This window comes from Peromyscus leucopus, chromosome 2, assembly GCF_004664715.2.
Source record: "Peromyscus leucopus breed LL Stock chromosome 2, UCI_PerLeu_2.1, whole genome shotgun sequence".
Taxonomy (NCBI): Eukaryota; Metazoa; Chordata; class Mammalia; order Rodentia; family Cricetidae; genus Peromyscus; species Peromyscus leucopus.
The window spans coordinates 56,224,828-56,251,141 of NC_051064.1; the positions used below are offsets into that span (position 1 = coordinate 56,224,828).

Here is a 26,314-nt window from a genome sequence, read left to right on the forward strand (position 1 = left end):
ATAGGGCTGGGGTGGTGGCTCGGAGGTTAAGGGCATGCGTGCTTGTTGCAGAGAACGGTTCCTAGCGCCCGCATCAGGTCACTCACATCCACCTGTAACTCCAGCTCCGGGGGATCTAGGGCCCTTTTCTGGGCTCTGCGGGTTCCTGCACTCAGGAACACATATGCACATAATTTCAAAATAATAAAACCAAATCTGTTTCTTTTGAAAAAAAAAAAGGAAAAAGCAAATGGCCTCTTGATATGATTGTTGTCTTGGTTACTGTTTTTCGTCTTGATGTGGACTAGAGTCATGTGAGAACAGGGAATCTCAGTTGAAAAAACTAGATTCCCTGTTTATAGGGATTTCCCTGTTTACACTAGATTGGTCTGTTTACAAACCTCTTGGGCATTTCCTTGATTAATGATTGATGTGGAAGTGCCCATCCTGCTGTGGATGGTGCCACCCCTGGCAGGTGGTCCTGGGTGGTATAAGAAAGCAAACTGAGTCACGAGGAGCAAGCCAGTAAGGTAAGCAAAGTTCTACCATAGTCTCTGCAGACAGAACTTCCTGCCTCCAGGTTCCTGCCTTTAGTGCCCACGCTGACTTCCTTGGATAGTGGACTGTAGTGTGAAACTGTAAGCTGAAATATGAACCCTCTCCTCCCCAAGTTGCATTTGGTCATGGTAGTTTATCACAGCAATAGAAACTCCACTAAGACAGGTTTGAAATTAATTAATTCATTATGTAGCCTAGAGCTCATTATGTAGACCAGGCTTTGAACTCACAGAGATCCACCTGCTTCTGCCTCCTGTGCTGGAATTAAAGGTGTTCTCCATCATGCCAGGCATAAATGGCATGAAACAGGCCTGGTGGTGTAGCTCTGCAGTAGAACATATGCTTTGTATGTGCAAGGCCTTAGGTCTTAGCTACGGAACTGCAGAGCATGATAATTATGCAGTACAGGCAAAAAGAGCTGCATCGTTGTATAATTGTACCACAAAATTCATAACTTGTCATTTTCCTTACAATTAAATCAGGTTTTTTTGTTTTAGGTTGTTTTTTTTTTTTTTTGTTTGTTTGTTTGTTTTGTTTTTCCGGTTTGATTGTTTTTTAGACAAAGTTTCACTATGTAGCCTTGGCTGATCTGGAACTCATAGAGATCTGCCTGTCTCTGCCTCCTATGAATTATTATTTGTTTGTTTGATTTTGTTTTGTCCTGTTTTTTTGAGACAGGGTCTCTCCACATAGCCCTGGCTGTCCTGGAACTCACTCCGTAGACAAGGCTGGCCTCACACTCAGAGATCCACCTGACACTGCTGGGATTAAGGCGTGTGCCACACTCATGACCCAATTTTTTTTTTATATATATCTGTAGGACTTAGAAGTAAGGCTATGCTGTCTTAGAAGCTGTCATTCCATTTCTCCTTTTTTCCAACAAAAATTACTATATTTATATAGTTAAATGCATTTCCTTTCCTTGATGAATTTCTTTATTGCTTCTAAATTTAAAATAATCTTGACCTGGGGCTTAGTCAGTAATGTGCCTACCTTGTGAGCATGAGGACTACAGTCCAGGTCCCAGCACCCATGCATCAGCTGGGTGCAGCGGGATGTGTCTGTAACTCTAGCAATGGTGGGTCCCTAGAGTTCACTGGCAGCCAGTTCACCCAGTGCTGAGCTCCAGGTTCAGTGAGAGATCCCATTTCAAAAAAACTAAATTGAAAAGAGAATGTCTCCAAAAAGGAAACAAAGGGATTTTGAATATTCTCGTGGAGAAGAAAGATAAATTGCCTTGATTTGAGCATCACATGATGTATATAGGTGTATTGGTACCCCATAAATTTGTATAATTATGTGTCATATATATGCAAAAATTTATTATTTCAAAAGGAAAAAAATAAGGTGGAATATGATCCAGGAAGGCACCCACATCAACCTCTGGCCTCCACACTCATACACACGCAAAGAAAAATTTTTTTGTAAATTTTGACCTAATGAAAGTTTAATTTTTAATGAAGTATAGTTTAAGATAGCTATTATTCTATATTTAGTTCTTCAGTTCTTTATTTTAATATAACCTAGGAAATAAAGATACAGCTTAATCCCCACACCCCAGACAGTTAGCAGTCATGAGTCACCATCCTTGTGTGTTTCCCCACTTAACTGACGGGACTGTTGCTGCATCCTGAAGTGGGAGATGGCATCGTTTCTGGGACGTTGATCTTACTGCCTGCCTTATATAGCTGGGTTAAAATTACTTATATTAATTGTATCCTACATCTCATTTCCTGCTAAACTAGGCTTTTCTTGGGCTTCATTTCCAGTGCTTTTATGCTCAGTTGCCGTTTTTTTTGCCATACAGAATAATTTCACTTGGTTATTAAAATAAGCATGAAATTGACTGACTTTTCTAATCTTTGGAGATGAGAGCTCTTCACAGCAAGATTGGTTTTTTATCTTTAAGCTCAAAAAAGATTTCTTTCAACCTAGCTTGACTCTTAGAACTGAATATATTGAATATAAGTACACACATGTAAACAAGCACCTAACTGCGGGCATCTCAGTAGTCATACAAAGCCCGTATCCTCTATCTGCACGCATTCCTTCATTACACTACTTCTCCAGAATTTACTTTTGCTCCAAAATCCCTCCCATCATACAATAACGGTCCTCACGATCCTACTCATAGCGCGTGCCCCGATACGGCTGCAGACCACTAACTCATAAGGTAGTGCGCGCAGCATATCACCTCACTTATCAATCTTTCCTCAAACGGCACTTATCACAAAGCATCCAAGAGGGATGCAAATGAGATACCTAAGCGCCTGCGAGCTTAACACCTAACGGCTCATCTGCGGCCCCTGGAGTACATATCATCAATGTGAACGCGTTTGAGATCTCTCCACAGAGTACAGGAATCTACAACAGCTCTACACAGACGACAGAGCCCTGCGAGTGTCTTGAAACACAAAACAAATCCACAGAGAAACACAAGCGACCGAAAAGGTAAGCTACGTAAGCGCGCAAAGTCGAACACAGCGAATCACACCTACTACATCCAACACACACATATAAACGAGCCGCCAGCAGCACCAACTCTCAGGAACTCCTATTACAGCGAAAGCGACTAGGGCTAACGCGACAGGAACAAGGCACACGGGTACAGAACACAGGAACAGGAAGGCAAGCGAGAAACTCACACTACTTATCTTACCACTGAACAATAGAGGAGCTAGCTCATACTGCCTAGTTAGATCATCTCGCTTTCTACATACTTCCATAATGACTATAACTATCCTTCATCCGAGTACCAGTATGTCTTTTTATCTATATTTCTTGTCCCCATGACCTAGTCGTGCGCACAAGCAAGATTGCAAACGCATATTTCGGACCACACTTACGAGCTCGTAAGCACACGGCTCCTGCTTCCCAATCGTAAGAAATTAGACACACTTAACATCTACCACTACATTTTCCTACACACGAACCCTTATGCTTCCTTGGAACTTGATAATGTCTGACCGAACTCTCCTCTCAGGACTGGCTGATGACACCTCTCAATTGTGTTGCTTCCTTGTATCAGATTGGCTATCAAACACTATCCCGAATCATCTCCTCATTCTCCTCCGACCGAAGCAATAATCCAGCAACTCCCACCCAAAGCTTCTAAAGCTTGAGCGGCCATCTCGCCAACGCATGTAGCTGCCACAGATCTCGATACTATATCCCCTCATCCATGGAAACTCTCTAGACGTGTCATCATATTAACGTACAATAACATACCACCTACTATTGAGATGCGAGCTAACCACACTATACATAACGCGAACCCTACCGATCAAATAGAGTAATACTAGTCATTGCATAAAATCAAGCGACACCACAGTGTAAGGCACCTCTACGTCTGGCGTTCCACAGTATCTCTCCCACCTACCATCATAAAGCCCCACACACAGCATGTAATTACATTCCAGCCTCGGACACTACATCCGTTATACGATTAACCCATATCCTACACAACATGGCTCAGGAGTGCCCCTGATGTGCACACTTAGTAACCCTCAACCAATACACCATACTATAAATACACTCCTCAGTTGCAACCACACTACCTTGCCTCGCCACCACCACACCACAAGTATGCCCTGCTCTCTACTACGCTACTCACGTAAGAGCGAAATATATCTACTATCATCTCCTCAACGCTAAATCGATCAACACAATGCTGGATTCGCACTTTCTTCTAGCCATAACCACAAGACCTCACACTGCTCCTACTGATTTCCAAGTCGCTGTTTATCCTGAACTTAACTTACTGACTCACTATTTCGCAAATTACCAGAACACTACCTGGTGACCATGACTAACCACTGACTCTAGCTCCTTCATACTAATATCACTCGCAAACGCCAAACGATCAATATAACGTGCGAGCTTATAAAACAGTACCGAATTTATACAGACTGCTTACTCTTCATCTGCCGAAAATGACATGCTCTCGTCCGAGAACCTGGTACCGCTCGCATGCGTCCCACCGTAGCGGTATACTAGCCCGAACCAGCAGTCAGTAAAACCACCCGTTCCAGTCAAGCGTATCTCTCATCATGAACAGTAGACACAGCCACGCAGCGCGACACTGTGTCACTACTCATTCGACGAATATAAGACGCCGACTCAAAAGTATAAACGAGTCTATTTTCCACCTACGCAGCGCACATTTTATGATTCTCTCGCATATCATTTAATATCAGCTGTTATCCCTTATGCACTACCAAACTTCTCAGCAGCAGTTACCCAACGCGACCATTGCGACTCACGATCAATCAGATCGAACATCATCAGACCCTTAGCTACAATTCGCGTACTCACTCATCTAACCACTGTCTCTCTGTATCTGACTAAACAAGTCTTGAGTAAATGCGTAACCGCCTTATTACCTGACTTGCACCTCTACCCTCAACCGCTTACGGCTCAGCTCCAGATGCAATACACACACTCTATATCATGGAACATCTGAGGCTCGAATCTCGGCGCCACACTTCACCCAGAAGTCGTACAGACCAACTATCACACTACATGAACCCTACCTAGCACTCGTCTCTAGCACACAACATCACTCCCCTCCGTCTGGCTCTCGTCTGACCTCGACCCAACTACCTATATACACTTCAAGACGCTCACACATTCAGCTATAATATCGACCTCAGTCTAACCTCACACTCACACTCTGCATGCTGTACTCCGAGAAATCCGATATATACTCGCTACCCTGCTCACAAATCTTATTCACCACCAGCACTGCACATTACAGACCAGTCACACTTGAACATTGTCATATTTTGAGTCACACTATCACCACTTAGTTTTTCATGATTTCAAAGACGTCTACAAGAAAAGAGGACACGTTTTTCGCTTCATAGCACAGCCATTCTATCTCATATTCACTCTCATCATAACCACCAACCTGTCAAAAGCAATATATATCCATATCGAACATGCCGTCCTACTGCCATCGACGCGACATGAGAGCCCACAGCATTGGTCCCTTAGACGATAGACCCTTCCCAAGCCAAAACGAATCGCTAGACCCGGATGGCGCCTTCTTGGAGGTGAGAAATGTTCACCCACACATACCAGACACTAGAAGACCACAAGTTCGCTGCCTCTGTCCACGACGCAAGCACCCAATCGCGGCATGTCTACCATGAGACACCGTAAGAGCCTCGGCCATTGTTTCTGACCCTCCTCACATCTACATTACAAGAATACGCCCCGCCAAAGGTCATGAAGAAGTAGTGTTCAGACATCAACTTGCACACGTCCCACTCATTTGGACAATGTAATGGCACACGTGTCTAATTGCGCCAAGATACCTTATCGTCACATTACTGCCTCCGCACAACCCCCCCCCCAACTTCTCACCGCAACCCGCAACACCACACTTCAACAAGCGACCAGTCAATCCCATGCCTCGATATAGAGTCGGTCATAGTTCTTTCCTTCTTAGTCCTCCAGTATACGCCGTGCACGACTCCAACTGAGCCTAGAGTTACCTCACACATCGAGGCCATAAAGTAAAGGCCGGTTTAACAGCTCTCGCAACTGGACCGCGAGAGCTCAGCAGATCCTTAGAGAGGGCCTCGGCACGTTTGCACTATAGTCGACACCAGTTAACTATGCAACTATTTGACATTCATGCTACGAATCCCGCGCGATCCAGTTTGAACGATCAGGTACAGTTATGCCATTGCAGATGTGCATGGTGGCCATGCCACGTCACATCTCCAGCATCTCAGGAGGGCTCAGCCACAAGGGCCAGCGCATTGATTCGCATCTAATGTAAGTTCAGGCCAACCCTCTAGGTATACCTTTAGTGGAGTGTAGACGCCCATATTCTTGAACGTTTCTCAACAACCTTGCAGTAAGATCAATGTCCCCAGAAATCATCATCTATAAGATAGAGCGACCCCCCTGTGCGATATCTACACGGTGCCACGAGACACAGGTTTCTAATTACCCTCCTGGTGTGTACTGACGGTCCAGACCTACGACAGCCTCTCTTCACAGCGCTGGGGTGCACTTAAAAGTGAGTGCTGTCACGACCACAACTCACGACTCTGACCACCTCCTGCAAGCATCCAATCTTGCCCTGGAGGCTCACTGCGCAAGACAGTGCTACGAAATGGCCAAGTGGTCCACAAATGGCCTTGTCACATCGGTCTTAACTCCTGCCTAGCACGTATGTGGCCGATTAGTGGTCGAATATCTGTGAGGGCTCAGCGAGATCTCTCGGAGATAATTCTCGGCTGGAAGGCTTGTGAGAGCGCCCAGCATCATCGGACTAATCTTCTACTCGGATAATGCTGTAGTCTACTGCGATGGTCGACGAGAAATTACCAAGAGTCGTGAGACGAACACCCCAACTTCACTCGCACACCTAGTAACATCCGATTAATGCTGATGGATCCGATCGTCGTGATCGATGTGTCGTCTCGCGCAAACACACCAACGACGAACACAACCTAACCACACGCAACGAACAAACTATGACCGCCAAGCGACATCATATTCAACACTGTAGATGATCGTCGCCTGGTGAGTTGATGACAGCTTCCACTGACACACTCATCCATAACGACTAATCATCACCTCAACACGATACCACTTATCCACGCCACAACGACACGAACTTTCACCTCACCGGCCCGCCTGCCTGCTGCGTGATGTGACGAGCGAAGCAGAGAGAGAGAGAGGGGGGGGGACACTCGTTTCCAGGCAGGAGAAAGAGCCCCTTGCCTAAACGGCTACGCATGTATTCAGAGAACGTCAAAGGAGACCAATCAGATGGCAACTGACAAATAACAGAGATTCACTTGAGTGGCCTTCCGGTGCTTGCGACGGCTCGTGGACACGGTTTATCCAGAATCGGTGACATCAGCCACAGCTCCACAGTGCCTGACAGAGACAGGCAACGATCATATTGAGCCGGCGATACTTACACGGTTTGAATCTGAGGATCGAGACAGGGCACGACAGCGCACAACCCCTACCGCCCAGATGATACCAAGCACAATGCGCAGAGAATCAGAAAAGTGCCGGTAGCAGCTGGAGTGATAAGAGGCCTGTTCGGCGGACAGTCCACCACAGTCGACCGTGAATAGACTATTTTCGCCAGCCTTGGTAGATGGCGCAGACTAACATAACTGGCACCACTTTCCACCAGTCTTTTCTGTAGTCCAGGATACTGATTTGAATAGTTAGGTCACGAGCAAGGGCAATATCTGCACGGAAGCGACTTCTGGGAGAACTCACGCGCGCGCCTGATTTCGCATCAGTCAGAAATTCGCACACTGCTGCCTCTTCTCATTAAACGCTAGCGCATACACACACGAAAATCTACGCTCACACTCCCTAGACTTCAGTCTACCTCACTGATTCCTGTACCACTCGTCACCCCTGCCAACATCCTCTGATCACCTATTACTGTCGAGCTCTTGCGGCGGGCACATTGGCCAGAAGATGAATCCCTGGCTCTATACACTATAACAGTGTAAGTCCATCACGAGCAAACCGTCAAACAAAGGAAAATGAGGCTAGAGTCATTTGCAGTTCCTCCGACCACATGACGACTTCCTACTATTATCAACGAATATTACAGTATACCGACGCTATAGTCGATGTTGTTACGTAGCGCTGGCGACTATTATAACTAAAACAGTTACCTACATCTTCCAGTGCCATTATATCAGGATCCACATCTTCAGAATCTCATTCCTTATACAAGGAACCAATTGTCACAGCTGAAACTCAATCATGAGCCAGCCAGAGTATACACCGCTATCCATGCATCGCACATTATCGTATAGGTATTATTGTCTCAGTTTACGCACCGATGTATAATCACCCTTACCAGCCTAACAATAATCCCTGCTACGAGTAACCCTCCCACGCCTTCCTGCGCAGCATACACCATTATCTTTCCCATTGCGCGTGACCTGATTGCAGCAAATATCCAAGTTACATTCTGACTCCCCAATGTCGATTCTCATCGCTCGACACTCCAGCAATGATATTTCGGAAAATCACAGTAATACCAGTTCAATAGCCTGCATTCAGGAGGCTCTATCCTCTATCGAGCGCGATCATCTGTGCTCCTGGGTATAACTGGAGGCCAGATACTACTGAGGAGCCAACATGCTCAGAGAAGACTATGCAACACGTTGAGACCGTTCGGCCTATGTTCGCGCTGTCGCAACTGACCTTTAGTAGCATCATGTAAGTGATTAGTCCTGAGAAAGAGTTCGAAAGCGCTAAACGGTATTCAATAATAGCCTAGTAATATGCGCTGTAGTGCAAACGCAATCAGGCCTCGTCATTCAGTAGCTCGAGGCCTCTGCTGAGCCAAGTCGTGTCACTGGGCCAGTGGCTCCCATCGCCAGGCAACATCTCAAGACTGGTGGTGCACGGCGACCATGGCGGGACAAAGGGTACCTGATCTAAATTCTCGTGCACCACTCTATATGACAAGCACGCGAGCAAGTGACAGTACCAAGCCTACCATCTACAGCACCGACATTAACCTCACACCCCGCGTCGGTCCACAAACACTATCATCTACCAGTGCGTCGATCGAGATCTATTCGATCTCGATTCTGGGATTGGTGTGATGACGTGTACGAAGTCTGAGTTGTGCAAAAATCACACCACCTAGCTTTCTCTGTAGGAAGTCCTGGCAGCCATTCTCACGTCCATACGCCTCATAGCAGCTTAGTCCATCTCTGCTTATCGATTAACAGCAGCACAACTATTCTCACTGCATACCGGACTTTGCATTAATGAGTCAGGGCTCTTCATCGAGCTATCGAACGCGAACCACTCGCTATTGTTGAATAAGTTCTACATGTATACGAAATTGAGATCGCGCCTTCTGACACTGGCCAATGCATGCCTTTAACCTGACCGACACCTTCTGGGGAGCAAGCAGGCCTATCTCGAGCTGACTCAGGCCTCTACTCCGTCTACAGCGTACTCCCTGAGTTCCTGACGGCCAGCTCTGTCTACAGAAAGCGAGTCCACCCTAGAGAAAGGCGCAAACAAGACATACACACACGAACGACAACATCCTCCCTCGTCTCAAAAAACCAAATACAAACGGGCTGCGCAACGAGAGTACTCGACTGACCAGTTACACCGAGCCACCTGAGAGCCTTGACTTCTCTTCCAGCCACGGTTGACACGTGCAGTTTCCACACAATTCGCCAGCAGCCCGCCAAATGGCTGGACTCACGGATCAAACACCCCAATGACGCCCTCTTCTGACCTGCAAGCCACGAGTGGAGAGCGAGAGAGTCTGCGTGTGAGCGTGAGAAGCTAAAGTAACTACAACTCTGTTAATGTACATACACTGTATCAAAGTGTACCTCCATATATCAACACCTCGATGTAGGTGTTACTGCTCTCTGCTCCATCGGCTCTCTCGTCGCTCTATCCAGTCTTGTCTCCTATCATAATCTGTCGTCATATTTTCGCTTATCCTCATGTATCATTGGAATTTCTTGAGAACAGCGCTTACATCCGCGTTAACCCCTGCAGCTAACCCAACAGCTTCACCAGAGTTCAGCTGACTGGCATGCACCTTGAACTCCTTGAATCCTCTCCTTCGCGCCAATCTTACCTACCCAATGCTTGACGAAGAGACTGTACCAGCGCATGCGTGCCACATGCCTGCGGTATTTAGTTTTCTAGAAATTTACTTTCTATAATCTGTGGGAGCAGAAGTTCCTATATCCACTAGGGGAGACATTAAATCTGCACCTGTCTTTAACGGCGAACCGCTTCTTGTTATTCCTCCAATATATCAAAACCCACGCCCCAGCCCCCCACCCCACGTGAGTCCTAGGCCTAGCTGATCAGTACACGCGCATTCGCCTTCCGGCTCAATACAGTACTTGGCCCTTCCAAATGACACCAGGCGTTCACCGGTCATACCCCATTCCATGGAACCCTCTCTTGACCCTTGAGTAAATAAACACACAACCCACTAAGATTTGGGATCGTGCCAATAATTCCTCTCGTGCTGGTTTTCTCGTAACTACCTAGCATAGAGCACTCTCCATTAAAAAGTGCACCTTGGCCAGCCGCGGATATATCCTCCCACTAACTCTCGCGTTTTTGATGAGTTCGTCGGAGTTCTTTCTAGGGCTGGGTTTCGATTATCACATGACAGCTACCAATTGATCTATTTCTAACCCTAGAAAAAGTCTAGGGGCGGGGTCACTCCACGCCGCCAAGGGCAGCAAGATGATGGCCGCGTGTGTTAAAAGTGCTCACCCTGCAAGCCCTATCCAGCCGGGGGTCAGTCCTCATAACGTGCCACAATAACGATGGCGAGACGAGAAACCATTCCCTCAGGCAAAGCCTCAGGCTATTCTAACGGCCAGTGTGTGCCATGAATGAGCACACACATCACACACCAACACACACATACACAAGTACTACACCAGACAGTCCACAGCACACACTCACTCACTCACCTAAATCAAAATCTAAGAATCGAAAATCGAAGAAAGGTCACATACTTGCCCACTTTTCCTATAGGCTCATTTCCTCTTGATTTTCTATCCCTGATTAAGTGTTCTTCCTACACACTTCTTTAAACATGAAACCTTGTAAGCTCAGGCACGTAACATTCAAATAGGCACTAAATTATCCTTTGTCTTTTAAAACACCACAGCATGCGCTGTCGTCTTTATTTTTTTTTTTGATTTTTTTTTGGATTCTATTCGCAGGCACGAAGGTTTCTCCTGCTTAGCTTTAGTGACCTCTCCTGGCTGGCATTGAACGCACAGAGATCCAGACGCCTGGCTGCTGCCTCCCACAGTCGCTTGCGCGATTAACAGGCCCCGGCACCACCGCCCCACAGCATCCGGCACCAGGCCGGAGGGGATGCATACGCAACCATCCCCGCTCAATCGACTAGTCTTCACTAAACAATGTCAGTCGACATAACTCTTGACATAACCATCGCTGATCTCGGAAATGTGCTGCTGCCAGCACAACCCAATACGAACCATCGGCCAGGAATGCCTAGTCTTTAAAAGATCTATTTAATGAGCTGTATGAATCTATCTCTTGCACCGCCCTGCCAGCTGCCGAGAAGTCATCTGTATCTGCTTCAACTGTTATGTCGTCATGACTCTAGCACATAGAGCCCAGAACTGGCTAGTATCACATCTACACCGACCGTCATGGACACTGAAATGTGACGCGAGCGTGTGACATGAGCACCATGTGCGGTGCTGGTGAGTTGAACCTGGTCCTCTGCAAAAGCAGCCAGTGCCTACCTTAACGGGTCGCACTAATTACATCACCATAGCCATCTCGGCGAACGCCCTCTGTCGAACCTACGTCTCAGGCACCTTTAGTGCACCCTCCACTGCTGAGGCGCGTCTCTCCACAACTTACCAAATGCTTCGACGAGACACAGACTCCTACTAACTACCATGATGTTCTCTGTGTATGTTTATTACGCGCCAAACGGTCAAGTGTGCCATTGCTGGCTTTTACGCACATGCCTCATGCTGCTGTCACTGCAGCGAATGCAACCGTGTGCGGGGGTGGGAAAAAAAACACCCCACGAGAGTGCCGGAGCCGCTCTCACGGCGTTGACATCTCTCGGTGTCGTCGTCCACTTATCTAATCATTACTGAACCTCTTGGCTAGATGTGGCCTGTCTAGCAACGTGCCCCAGGGAGCTCTGCTGACTCTCCACCTCTCCAGTTCTTGGGTTGCAGGGTCTTTAGGGGTTATGCTGCCTGGCTTTATGTGGGTTCTGGGGACCCAAACTCAGGTCCTCATGATTTCTCTGCTGAGCCATCTCTCCGGCCCTCAGATATTGAATTTTTGCTTTCAATGTAAAGTATATCATTTATATTTAGAAAGAGCATTTATAGTCTGGTTGTGTGTGTGTGTGTGTGTGTGTGTGTGTCTGTCTGTCTGTCTGTCTGTCTCTCTCGGTTGCTCAGGCTGGCCTTGAACTCCTGGGCTCCACTATCTTCCTGTCTCAGCCTTCCAGCAGAGAACAACAGATGTGTTCTGCAGCCACATTATAGCTTTAACGCCTGGAGAGACGGCTCAGTGGTTAAGAGCACTTACTGCTCTTGCAGTAGACTGGAGTTTGGTTCTCAGCACCCACCTTTGGGTGGCTCACAGCTACCTGCAAATCTAACTCCAGGGGATCCAGCTCCCTCTTCTGACCCCAAGGGTACTTGAAGGTTGTGTACATACACACAGATACATATGTACACGCAGACATATATAAATTTAAATTTTTTTGTATTGTTTTTGTGTTGTTTTTCTGAGATGGAGTGTCATGTAGCCCACTGTGGTCTTGAACTCGTGATCCTCCTGCCTCTCCCTCTCAGATGCTGGCATTGCAGGGTAGGCTACTATGGCTGGCGTTTTGCTTTTGTTTTGAAGTAGGGTGTTCTTATATAGCTCAGGCTGGATGTTCCCTCGAGCGCCTCCTGCCTCATCCTCCTGAGAGCTGGGATTATAGGTGTGCTCACTACACTTGACTTAAAGTTTGGGTTTTTAAATCCGGACTGGCTATGGATTTAAGACACATACATTTCCTGTCCTATGGTCTCTCTTGCGTTAGGTCTCTCTGCTGATCCTTCCTTATGGGGACACATTGGCTTCCTGCAGGAAGGGCCCTGCCCCTAAGCAGTGGGGCTCGGTTCCTCTCTCCAGAGTCTGGCTGTGCTCATCCATCAGTGGGCTCCTGGATGGAGAATGCATGGGGTCCAGAAAGCTGGCTCTGGGAGACAGTGTTTAATGCTTCCTGATTCTTGGTGGGACTGTGAGGTCATTATAAATGACACAGTCCAATAGGTATGGCCCTGCCGCATCAGGCAGAGTTCCTGACAGTGTTTAGTAAGTAGAGGAGAATCAATTATAGACACGCGCTGCAGAGGCCTGAGGGAGCTGTTACTTCTCCAGTCCTCTTGTTTATAATAATGATAAACACCTCGGCTCATTGCTCTTTGCCCTTCCTCAGAAGGAACTGCTGAATGTTAGGGCAAGAAAAATCATTTGCTGCAGATAGTTGAAAAATAGTTTAGGATTTGCTTTGTGGTTTTAAGGAGTAGAAAATACAGCTTTCAATTTCTCTGCTTTTAGATGTAGAGAGAATATGTATGTTTTCAGAGATTTAATACCCAGGCAGTCCTTGCTCTCTGGCATTTCATATGGAAATCCTCACAGTTACAAAGCTTATCAGAAAAAAAATGCATCATAAAGCCTAAACAGATAGAGCACCTAAGGAACCTCCATCTATAAAATAAGCCATCATCAAACATCTAAGCAGAGTACCTCCGGGACTGGAGAGACGGTCAGAGGCTAAAGCACTGGCTGCTCTTGCAGAGGACCTGGGAACTGAACCCATGTTATGTAGCTCACAACCTCCTGTAATTCCAGCTCCAGGGAATCCAGCGCCCTCTGCTGGCCTCTGTGAGTCCCCACACATGTGCACATATACACATGGATACACACAGACACACATTAAAAAAGTCAAAGTGAAACCTTTAAACAGAACAACTCTTGCTCCTGTATTTCCTGTTTTTCCTTCTCTGCTCAGGCAGGCCTCCTCACTGGAGTGTCTGTCAACCATCTGTCCCTCAGTCATTGATTCTCTTTTAGTCTAGAACCTGGGTTGTGTTTCTCTAGGTGCGACCCAAGCCCTCCATCCTGTCCCCAGCCCTACAGAATGAACACAGCTCTTCCACCCTCTGGGTGCCCATAGCAGCTGTGGCCTCACTTCCAGAGCGTGGTGCTGTGACCACCACTGTGTCTTGTCCCTCTCCGTTTGAGGCCAGCCTGGACTGTATAACCATTCCTTATATCCCAAAACCAAGCCCTGAAGATTTAGCCTGGTGGCTGAGCTCTTGCCTACCACAGGCGAGGCCCTGGTTCGAGCCTCTGCACTGGAAGAAAAGGCCTGGTGTTTACTTAAGTTTCCTATCTTTCTGTGACCCCTGGGGCTGACCCAGCTGGTGCCCACTTTTTAGAGTCCTGCTTTTTGTTGTTGTTGTTGTTGTTTTCTTTAAACCTGCTCCTTCTCTTCCAGGGCTAAAGTTGCTGCAGCTGATGGACCCCCCGGGAACCCAGCCCAGGCTCTCACGACAGTGAGGCACACTGTAACACTGGACAAGGATGCCCTCCTCCAGAACTATGGATTTCACATTTCCGAGACGCTTCCTCTCACAGTGGTGGCTGTCACGGCAGGTAGGGGCTGATGGGGAACCGCAACAGGGTCTTGGCCTCTTAGGGAAAGTAGCTTCTCCTCCCGCCCCCTCTGGCCTGTAAGAAAAGGCACAAAAATGCTACCTGGGAAGCTGGAAGATTCTGACCTCATTCTGTCTTGGGCTTTTCACCTGATTTTTGTGCCAGAATGGAGTGGCCTGGGAGCACTCGCTACTCTGAGCCGTAGGCTCCCTCTGGCCTCAGCCCAGGGCTCTGCACTCTCCTGGCTTCCAGGCCTGTGTCAGGGCAGGGAAGGTATTTGGAGAAGCTGGACCTCCTCTTTGGATCCTGCATGTCCAGGCTGTCAAGCTTCTGGAGAGAGAGTATGTATGTGTAATAGAAACTATTGATTTGTTTTCGTTTGAGTCTCTGTGAAATATAGGCTGTGCCGGACAGAGAGGAGCAGGCTAGGAGCCCAGTGCTTTTCTCAAGCTTGAGTTATGTGTCCGTGTTAGACTTGTGGCTGGTTAAAGTATATTAATTTCCACTTATAGACATAGAAAGGTACACACATTCAATTCCTTGGAGGGGAATAGACCAGCCCCTCAGCATCCATGATGACTTAGACATTTCTGTTGCTTTTCTTTCTGTGGACTGTCTCCATCTCTGGAAACTGAGGGAGAATACGTATCTTTCCCATGGTTTATAATAAGGAAAAGTATGCTCCATATGAGCCACTGCCCAAGGGACCTCGGCTGCCATTCCGAGGTGCACTGTGACTTGTGGGGTCTCAGCCTTTCTAGCCTGAGCAGTGACCTATTTTCTGTCCAACAGGCGGCTCCGCTCATGGCAAGCTTTTTCCTGGCGATCAGATTCTCCAAATGAACAACGAGCCAGCTGAAGACCTTTCCTGTGAACGAGCGGTCGATATTCTCAGGTACTCAGCTGTCTTCCAGCATCCAGGGCTGCACAGGTGATGGAGGAGCAGAGCAAGTCCTTAGGAGTGCTGTGGCTGGCCCTGTGCCCAGGCAGGACCCGTGCCCAGGCAGGACCCGTGCCCAGGCAGGCCCCGGCCCCTGTGCAGCACCAGGAATAGTGAGTGTTTGGCCATGACTGTAGTATGGTCTGCTGTCTTCCACCTGCCCAGAGAACTTTGACAGGCATAGAGTGCTTATTTCTCAGACCTTCACTAGGCCCAAGACTCCATGCTAAGCACTGTGGGGCGTGGACTGGTGGATACTACGTTGGCCCTGTCCTCTAAGGACTGATAGTAGCATACGCCAAAGCTTGAACTAAATCCGTGCTGATATGCTGGCTTGTCTTCAATCCTGTCACTGTCTTTGGGGTGTTCTTTGCTGTTCCAGCCTGACGGACATATATGTGAGTTCATTGGTGTGACATCTGTATCTCTCTCTTGTGTCACTGTGAGTTACATGAATGCTTCCCCTTCTGCCTGGACCTTCCCAAGAGCAAGACAGATGAGCAGAGGCTACTCAGTAAGATGAGAGGCCGTGTGGCACTGAGAGCCAGTCACCGGACTGAAAGGTAGACAAGTGAACAGTGGTGAGGTAGGGGAAGCCTCGGAGACAGCGTCAGGACACGCAAGCCTCGGCTTCTGAGTGTGGTGCTGCTTTGTGACTTTAATATTAATAGAGACGAGAAGCAGAGTTAAGTGAGAGTGCTCTGGGCCTTTTTGGGAGCTGGCTGGCCTGGCTTTGTGGGTGTGTGCTTCCGTGAGCATGTCCCAGGCAGCACTGATAGGTGACACCCACAGCCAGAGGAGGGACTGACAGGGCAGAGTCCCACCTCTGCCCTCAGGAAGCACAGTCTTTCTGTGGAGACAGACAGACAGAGTTCAAGGGAAGATGCACAGGGGATCTCTGGAGCCAAGCCCAGGATTGCTTCAGGAGTGCCGGGAGCGTAATTGAATCTATGAAGCTGACAGGAAAGGAGTCAATGATTTTAAGTGGATATAGAACCTTCAAAGTTTGCTTTCTAAGTTATTGGGCTGTTTTCCCAAAGAGGATCACTTCCAACAGATTTTTCAGTGCCACTGATACTTCTGTCAGCCTTACACTCCAAGGGATCAAGGAATGTATTTTTAACTTTAAGCCACAGTCTAGAACTGGTGTTTAGGTAACAGTTAGCCCCTATCTGCTTGCTGAACATCTAGTCTGGGCAAGGAACCCTGGGAGGGCAGAGGCAGTCTGCTCCCCAGCCACTTACAAGCCTGTGCAGGTCCGTGAGTGTACAGCCTTCTGGGATGAGGATGAGCAGGCGTGAGAAACAAGGTTACGACGCCGGAAGTCCTCCAACAACAAGGCTACAAACACGGGAGAATCCCAGCTTAGGTAGAAGCTGCAGCTTGACAAAGCAGAGAAGAGTCCGGAAATAGTTCAGCCATACCTTTTTCATTTTATCTATTTGTTTGAGACCAAGTCTCATGTAGCCCAGGCTGGCCCCAAAATCATATGACCTTGAACTTTACATCTTCCTGCCCCCACCTCTCCAGTGCTAGGAGGCAGGTGTGTGTCACCACAGCCAGTTTATGGGAGGCTGAGGATCGAACCCAGGGAGGGCTTTAGGCATACTAGACAAGCATGTGCCAGCCTCTGCGGCAGGACCTTCCTTGCTAGGTAGAACTTGGGTGATGATCTGGGTAAAATAATGAACTAGGGCCATAAGACTGGGAGCAGGGGAGTGCTGAACACTGCCCTTTGCCTCAAGGAATGTTCTGGGAAGTAACACCCAGATGATGGAGGATCCTGGGTGCCAGTTCAGCAAGATCCAGTGTCATTCTCCCTGAGAAGGGCCACCACTGGTTATAACTCTGCTCCCTGTGTATGCGGGAATCCCAGCATGGATTGCTGTTGTAGCTTGATGTCCTGTGTCTGAAAGCAGTGTGTATTTTCCACTCATTTTTGTTGTAAAGGGTAAACAAACTAAAATAGCTTGACAATACCAGCAACAAAAATCTCTAGTTTCTCCAAAGAGCTTTGAGGCCCAAATATCCTTTGTAGAGCACCAGGACCGTGGATTTTTGTGATTTACCTCTGAAAAGGCCTGAACTCACATGAACTGGAGCAGGGGCGACCCCCAGACTGTGGAAATCCTCGGGTTGAGCTTAACCACTGGGGAGAATGATGTACCCTCCTCCACGGGCCTAAATGTTTGTATTGCAAGAAGTCAGATGAGAGTTTGCAAACTGCTTCTCTTTGTAAGCAGGCATGGCAAGGCAGGGTGGGGATCTGCCCCAGCTCCTTGCTCCTTTGTTAAAGAAAGTGGAGGTGTGACAGTTACCTGTTTGATTGCTTTTGAAATCGCCAAGATAATTTGAGATAAAACTGTCTGTTCAGTATCTTGATTCTATGCTTTGGGCTCGCTGCAGTGACTGTGTGTACCGGAACACCACAAAAGAGTGACTTCTAGCTGATAGATGTTATCGACAGAAGAATGTTTAGCCTATGTGTTTGGAAATAATTCAGTTACCTGTGTTGTCACTGTGCCTTTAAAAATAAAATTATCTTTCGGCTTAAAACTAGCCAGTATCAACTGCGTGAGTTCCCTACCATAGGAGAGTAAAGGAGGAGGCTTAAGGTAGTGGCTGTGGAAAGTCCACATGGCAGAGGTAGGCATCTAGGCAGGAGCACTCCCGGGTCCCCCTTAGCTTTGCTGAGCCCAAGGAGCCTTTCTAAAGAGGTGTTTTATCACATATGCACACACCACACACATATATACACATATACAACACACACCACATACACACCACACATCTCACACACACACACACACACACCACACACACTACACACACACCACACACACTACACACACATACCACATATACATACCACACCACACACACACACACTACACACGCATACCATACACACACATACACCACACACATATATACACATATACAACACACACCACATACACACCACACATCACACACACACATACATACCACACACACATAATACACACACACCACACACACTACACACACACACCCCATATACATACCACACCACACACACACACACACACACACACACACACACACACACACACAAATGACTGAATGTTTTTCTTTATCCTCTTCTGTTTTTCAGGGAAACTGAAGATGCTCTTTCAATTACAGTTGTCCGCTGCACATCGGTAAATTCTCTCTCTCTCTCTCTCTCTCTCTTTTTTATTTTTTGTCCTATATGTTAGTTTCACTCTCCCTGACCCTGAGACTCTGATGCTCCTTGAAGATAACCCTTATAAATAGGGCAGAGGGTGGCAGCTGCCAAGCAGTGGGTGGCTAGTTAGCCAATGCTATCTGAAGACCTCCTGGCCACAGGTGCTGTGGAGGAAACAGATGCGGTCCAGACCTTGGGGACTCTAGTCCAGGGGAGGAGACCATGTGAGATGCAGAGTGGGCTAATGGGGGGCGGGGGGCACGGGACAGCACACTGGGATGGGATGGATTGTCCAAAGCACCAAATGAAGTGTCACATGTGACAGTTTTATCAGCTGAGGTAGGATGTAGTTGCCATGAGCCAGAAAATATCAGGCCTGGATCACCAACAGAGCCCTTGATGCAGGTATAGGGAAACTCCTGAGATCGAGTTGTAAAAGCAAACTGACCAGGGAGGAAACATTGAGAAAAATTCACATTTTGAGAATTTAGCTACATATAGATCAAAAAAGGAGGAGGAAGCAACATAGGGATTTTTAACAATATATTTAATAATCTAACCTAATTGACCATATATTAGATTATCAAGAAAATGCAGTAACACCCCCTACCCCCCCATCCCCCACCCCCATTGTGCAGTATTAGTTGAAGATGTGTTGCATTCATTCATGCTGTGGAACAGTTGTTTAATGATGCAAAGATGTCTTGCATTCTTTTATGTGGCATTTGTTGAACTCTGTGAAGCTGTGTTACTTCGTCTATCTAAAACACCTGATTGGTCTAATAAAGAGCTGAACGGCCAATAGCCAGGCAGAAGAGGGATAGGCGGGGCTGGCAGGCAGACAGAATAAATAGGAGGAGAGATCTGGGAAGAGAAGATGGAGGAGCACGAAAAGAAGGAGAGAGGACCCCAGGGGCCAGTCACCCAGCTACACAGCAAGCTCTGGAGTAAGAAGTAAAGAAAGGTATATGGAATAGAGAAAGATAAAAGCCCAGAGCCAAAAGATAGGATAATTTAAGTTAAGAAAAGCTGGCTAGAAATAAGCCAAGCTAAGCCTGGGCATTCATAAAAAAGAATAAGCCTCTGTGATTTATTTGAGAGCTAGGTGGAGGGCCCTCAAAGAGCCAAAAGAGTTTTAAAAAAAAAAAAAGCATATAGGTATGGATGTGGAGGATTACACTTAAAATCCGAGCTCTCAGAAGGCTGAGGCAGGAGGACCAAATGTTTGAGGCCAACTTGGGCTTCAGAGCAAGTTCCAGGCTATCTTAGGTTATATATGAGACCCTATTTAAAAATACACAAAACAAAATATTTAAGGCTATAAAGGTTCCTTTTCCTGAATATAATTTAAAATAAAAACTAACCTGGGTGTGGTGGCACACACATTTAATCTCAGCACTCAGAAGGGGGGCCTATGAGTTTGAAGCCAGCCTGGTCTCCCTAGTGAGTTCTAGGATAGCCAGTGCCACATGGAAAAGGCCCATGTCTCAAAACAACAACAAAATTACTATGTGTTGAAGCTGTGATCAGGGTAAAATTCATAGTCTTAACTGTTCTTACTGTTTGAAAAGAAATACATCAATTAAGTTTTGGTGAAAAGAAGTTGGAGAAAAAAATAAAACTAATTAGATAACCAAGTGTGGTGGTGCATGAAATTATCAGGCAGAGGCAGACGGATCAGAAGTTCAAGCCCAGCCTCAGCTAATACCTAGATGAAGGCCCAGCAGGCTATATGAGATCCTGCCTCAATAGACCAAAACTAAAATGATTAAAGCGAATAATAAAAATAAAAATCTACATCTTATAGTGAATCCTTCTTCCTCAGCCTCCTGAGTGCTGGTATTATAGGTGTGTATAACCACCCTTAATGTTTTTAAGTAGTTGGGATACAGGCAACCTTATCACATACATATCGTGTTACAGAATATATATTCCTGTCATGCCTGATGTCCAGATTTCAATGCCTGAGACCTAGATAGTGAAAGAAAAGAACCTCCATGTGGGCACTGTGCGCTCTCTCTCTCTCTCTCTCTCTCTCTCTCTCACACTCTCACTCTCACTCTCACTCTCACATACACACACGCATGCACGCACGCACGCACGCACGCATGCATGAACACACGTGTATGCACACAGTAAATAAATGTAATTTTAAATAAATAATGAAAATAAGATGTAAACAACATGGATGATTGACTGTCAGACCATTGGCTATTGAAGGATTTCCTGTGCATATGGGGATAGGAAGAAATGGCCTTTCAATTGTGTGGAAATGTAACATTTTTGTGGTCCAAACTTTCTATAAACAAAGAACTCATCTCCTCTCCCTGTTCAAGAAGTTTTTCTTTTATTTCTTGGGAACAACAGGGGGGAAGTAACCCAATTAGGATTAAAATGTTTGCTCTAAATATGACAAGCTGGATGTTCCATGCACATCTATTTTCTATTCTAAAGAGTTTGTCTATGAAATAATGTGAACTCAATATAAAAATGGGGATAGATAATGAGTGTAAATAGCAGTGCAGGTGGTAAGCCATTCTTTTTATTTAGCTTATTATCATCTCAATGGGAAGCATCTCAATCTTGATTAGGTGGGGGTTTCCCACAGCAAGTCCATAAAATGGACAAAATAGAGCACTTGGTTCTGTGAGGCAGAGAACAGCACACAGCTTTAGTCCTTAAAAATTGAAAAGTAGGGAAGGAAAAAAATGTCTATGTCCCAGTACCAAACTTTCCAGGTAGAATGTGGGTACCACACTCAGGAGAATCTGTAGGAACACCCATTTCTGGCCACCCGGACCCCTGAGAAATGTCCTGACCATAGGCTGGCCTCCTAGGCCTCCATCATCAGCATTCAAAGCATTTTACAGACATGGCAACATGGGCAGACATGACTTGCTTCAACAAGGAAGCTTGGCATTGCTGTGGTCATGGTAGATCCTTAGAATCCTCAAATAATTTTAACAGATTGGGAATTATATAATCCAAACTAGAGCCAGGCGGCGGTAGTGGTGCACGCCTTTAATCCCAGCACTCGGGAGGCAGAAGCAGGCGGATCTCTGAGTTCGAGGCCAGCCTGGGCTACAGAGTGAGTTGCAGGAAAGGTGCAAAGCTACACAGAGAAACCCTGTCTCGAAAAAACCAAAAAAAAAAAAAAAAAATCCAAAGCTAGAACATTAACTACTACTTCTCATAGCTAGGACACAGAATTTATGGAAAAATATATTCTGGCTTAAAATTTGCATTTTAAAAAAATTATCATTGTTATTTTTCTTAAATTATGTGTACTGGTACGTGTCTGTATGTGGGTTTGTGTATGTGAATACAGGGCCAAGGGAGCTAAGTTACAGGCAATTACGAGCCACCTGAGGTGGGTGCTAGGAATTGAACTCAGGTTCTCTGGGAGAGTAGCAGAATTATTTATTGTTTCTGAGACAGGGTCTCCCTATGTAGCTCTGGCTGTCCTGGAACTCGCTCTGTAGACCAGGCTGGTCTTGAACTCACAGAGATCCACCTGCCTCTGCCTCCTGAGTGGTAGGATTAAAGAGTGTGCTACCGTGCCCGGCTGACAATTTTCTCTACTCTTAACACCTTCAAGCATTAACTCTGCAACAAGAACACAGTTTATCAGTGAACCCAGGAAGAGTTCAAAAGTCCTAGGACAGACAAATGGCTCCTATCCTCCAAATTCTTCCTTTAAGCATCAGTGCACTCACACAAGTGGTCTGCAGCGTGTTAAAGTGCCGGACTGCATGGATTGTGGTACTGATGCGCAGATGTGAAAACGCAGGAGCTGCCATGGGGCCCGTGGCTTTTCCATGACAGATGATGGCGCTTTTCTTCTCAAGGCAGCCAGTTTCATGGTTCCCGGAGTGACGAGCCCTATGTCCATGTCACTCCCACTGACTAGCCTACTTCAACATAGTCTGCCTCGTCTGAGGTAGCTCTTCTGAGACTTGGTAGCATGGCTTTCGTGTCTTCACACTGAACGATTACTTCTCGTAGGTGTGGTTTGGTGACTTTTCTCTCTGCTGATGGTTTTCTGGATGGATTACAATCTTGTAGTGATCCTTGTTGTGATAGTTTGATTGTAATTGGCCCTCATAGGCTCATAGGGACGGGCACTACTAGGAGGTGTGGCCTTGTTGGAGGAAGTGTGTCACTGGGGGGGCGGGCTTTGAGGTCTCCTTTGCTCAAGCTTCCCTCAGTGTGACACTCATTCACTTCCTGTTGCCTGTGGATCAAGATGTAGGAATCTCAGCTCCTTCTCCAGCACCATGTCACGACATGATGATATTGTGTTAAACCTCTGAAAATATGAGCCACCTCAATTAAATGTTTTTCCTTTATAAGAGTTGCCATGGTCACGATGTCTCTTCACAGCGATAGAAACCCTAACTAAGACACTTGCAGATGGTCTAGTCCAGAAAAGTCCCTGGTTCCACCAATAGCCAAAGAGTGCACCTGGGAATGAAGGGTCACTTCTGATGAGCACCAAGAATGCCAGTGGAGCTCGGGAATGGGTTAACACTTGGCCAGTCACACTGTTAGCTTGGGTGAAATTTGTGGTCGGTGGAATACGGAACTGGTTTTCAAATGAATAGCTTCTAAGCAGAGTCCACCACCCGTGCTTGTCCAATTGATTTTTTTCCCCTCAGAGTCACTCCCCCTATTAATCCCTGTCGGGTCCTGTTGCCTTGGCGGGCGTTTTGGCCACAAGGCTTTCGTAGTCCTGAGACTAAAAGGCTTATTTGTACAGTTGCCAGCTATAATCATCGGCCTTTCTTGTCAAGGATCCTCCTCTTCTCAGGTCTCCTCCGCTTTTCTAGTGCTCAGCCAGCTAATTGTCTTTAACAAGGTCCAGCTCTGGGCCTAACTCTTAGGAGGCTGCCCTCCCTAGCGTGAGAAACAGCAATTACCTCCTGTTTATCCCTGACCTCTCTCTGCCTCTCTTCTGCTCTGTCTCTGGTTGCTCCATCTTCTGAGTCTTTAGTGACGCTCCTTTCCTGATGCCTTGAATGCTCATGGTTGACAGCCCTGTCCCTCTGTGCCCTCTTACACTGCTCTTGGGTTTCCGTGGCCTTTGACTCATAGCTTCTCCTGATTCTCATGGATCTCGTTCGATTTCTGTTGCTTGAGATCTGATGCCCTCTTACAATTCTACATTCCTAAATTCTTTCTCTGCCTTCCTCCAAGGCATTGCTAAACATTGTCAAGAAGGGCTAAGCCAAAGGGAGCCTGAGTGACTTGATAGAAATCAGGACTTACAGCTCAGTGGTAGATCCCTTGTCTGACAGGAGCGAGGCCCTGGGTTTGATTCTCAGCATAGAAAAGGAAGGGAAAGGAAAGAAAGAGACCAGGACTATCTGGAGTGCAGATAAACCACTGCTGAACCCGCCTGATGGCTCTGCATCTGGCCTTCTCTGCAGTGGGGCTGCAGGAGAGGTTAGTAAATGCTTTGCAGGAATGAATCCACGTCCACAGGACCCTGGCCTGTCCATCTGGAAGCTCTCTTCTAAAGAAAAATGAACTCGGTTGGCTCTGACTTGTCCTTGGTAACTACTTAGTCATCAGTGATCTGCATCCAAAGCTCCCTGCACGTCTCTTAGATTTTTACCAAGAATTAACAGCAGGCTTTCCAGTGTGTGCTTTTCTGAAACTTCCAGGTTTGTTGTGGAGAACTTGATGTTGACCATCTGTAGTCTTTAAGTATGTCTTCCTTTCCCTGATCTTGGGCAGTGCCAACTGTGGCGTATTTGGTTCCACAAGCATCTAGATTTACCTGGAGAGCAGTCTTAAACCTCCTCAGGTCATCTGGTCATCTCATCACCAGCTCTGGATTTCAACTTTTTCTTTTTTTATTTTAGTTATCCTTTCAGGTTGGAAAACCAGGAATTTCCACGTGTGTTTCTTCCTGGGAACAGCCAGGCCTCCTTCCCTCTCTGTTCCAGTTTTTGTTACTGTCTGCTTTGCAAGCAAGCTGCGTCTCTGAGATGCTGAGTCACAGTTGTGTGTCCTGTCACACCAAGTAACATCACAGTTATCTTCTTGTTAAAATGTCAGGGTCCTTTGTTCATTTCGTGTACTTCGTGCAGTGCTCTGTTGATATCTAAGTCTTTGAACTTTGCTTCCTGCAAGTTCCCCATTGCTTCCCTTGGCTACATAGAACATGGCCCAGAGTGCCATCTTGGGGCTCTTATATACCACAGATACCCTAAAAGTTGGCCTACACGACCTAGAGTGTTGAAGGGAATGTGGGATCTAGCTGGAAAATACTCCACTGAACAGGAAGAGCGTGTCCTGTTGGACTGATTCATATAAGAACTGCTCAGGCACCACAGTTTGACCTGATAAGATCTGTATAAGGGTTTGCCATTTAATCATAACTACTAACGTGAGTCTTTATTCTTCTGGATAAAGAGAGTGCCAGCCACATGTCACAGAGGCCCGAGCATCAGGGAGCTCTGTCTAGTTCCCATAGGTGTTCATGGACAGACAGACAAATTCAGAGAGGGCCAAAGTCAGCCAAAGTTACCCAGTTATTTTTAAGGTTTTATTTATTTATGTGTATGTGTCTGTCTGTCTGTCTGGTGTTGTGTGTGTGTGTGTGTGTGTGTGTGTGTGTACTTGCGTGCACACGGAGACCAGAAAGGCTTGGGATCAGGCTTTGTTACCTAAGAGCTAGGACCTGAGGTCCAGTCCTAATGATTTCATGGTTGCACAGCACAGCAAGCATTTTAATCATGGGGCATCTACACACACACACACACACACACACACACACACACACACACACACACACACACACACACACACACACACACACACACACGCACACACACACACACACACGCGCGCGCGCGCACGCTCATAGCAATTTGTATTTGATGTTTTCACAACCCCTGAGGCAGCACTTGGCTGGACTTCAGCTTCCCCTCTAATCCTCTCTGTGTCCGTGTGTCACCTCCACTGTGCCGCCATTTGGGATCTCCAGCTGTTCAGACACACCAGAACAGTCTCTAGGTTGGGTTCCTTAGATTCTAGGAAAAGAAATCTTTAAACAGCGTACCCTCCCTTCGTGTGGGCTTGACTGAGTCTGTAGCGGCCCTGAGGCTGTTTGTTGTTGTTTTTAAGACGATGTAAATGTAAAAAGAAGTGCGCTCTTCCAAAGTGTGTCGTGTTACTATTTTTCAGGGAGCTCCCAAGTCATCCTTCTTGACGGAGGAGAAGAGGGCCCGGCTGAAGACCAACCCTGTGAAGGTGCACTTTGCGGAGGAGGTGCTGGTCAGTGGGCACAGCCAGGTGCGTCACCGGGGAGAGATGGGATCGCTTGCTCCAGCGGACAAGCCTCTTTTAGCACATGCTTCCCCGGAACTCTGGACTCTTCAGAGAGCGTTTGC

At 46.9% G+C, this 26,314-nt stretch overlaps 1 protein-coding gene across 1 annotated transcript in view; it reads left to right on the forward strand.

Moving 5' to 3' along the window:
- Frmpd1 (FERM and PDZ domain containing 1) overlaps nt 1-26,314 on the forward strand; it is a 105,038-nt gene that overhangs the window by 46,735 nt on the left and 31,989 nt on the right. The window contains 4 exon segments of the mRNA XM_037202579.1: nt 14,609-14,766; nt 15,559-15,661; nt 18,843-18,888; nt 26,109-26,216. Coding sequence (XP_037058474.1) covers nt 14,609-14,766; nt 15,559-15,661; nt 18,843-18,888; nt 26,109-26,216 — 415 coding nt within the window.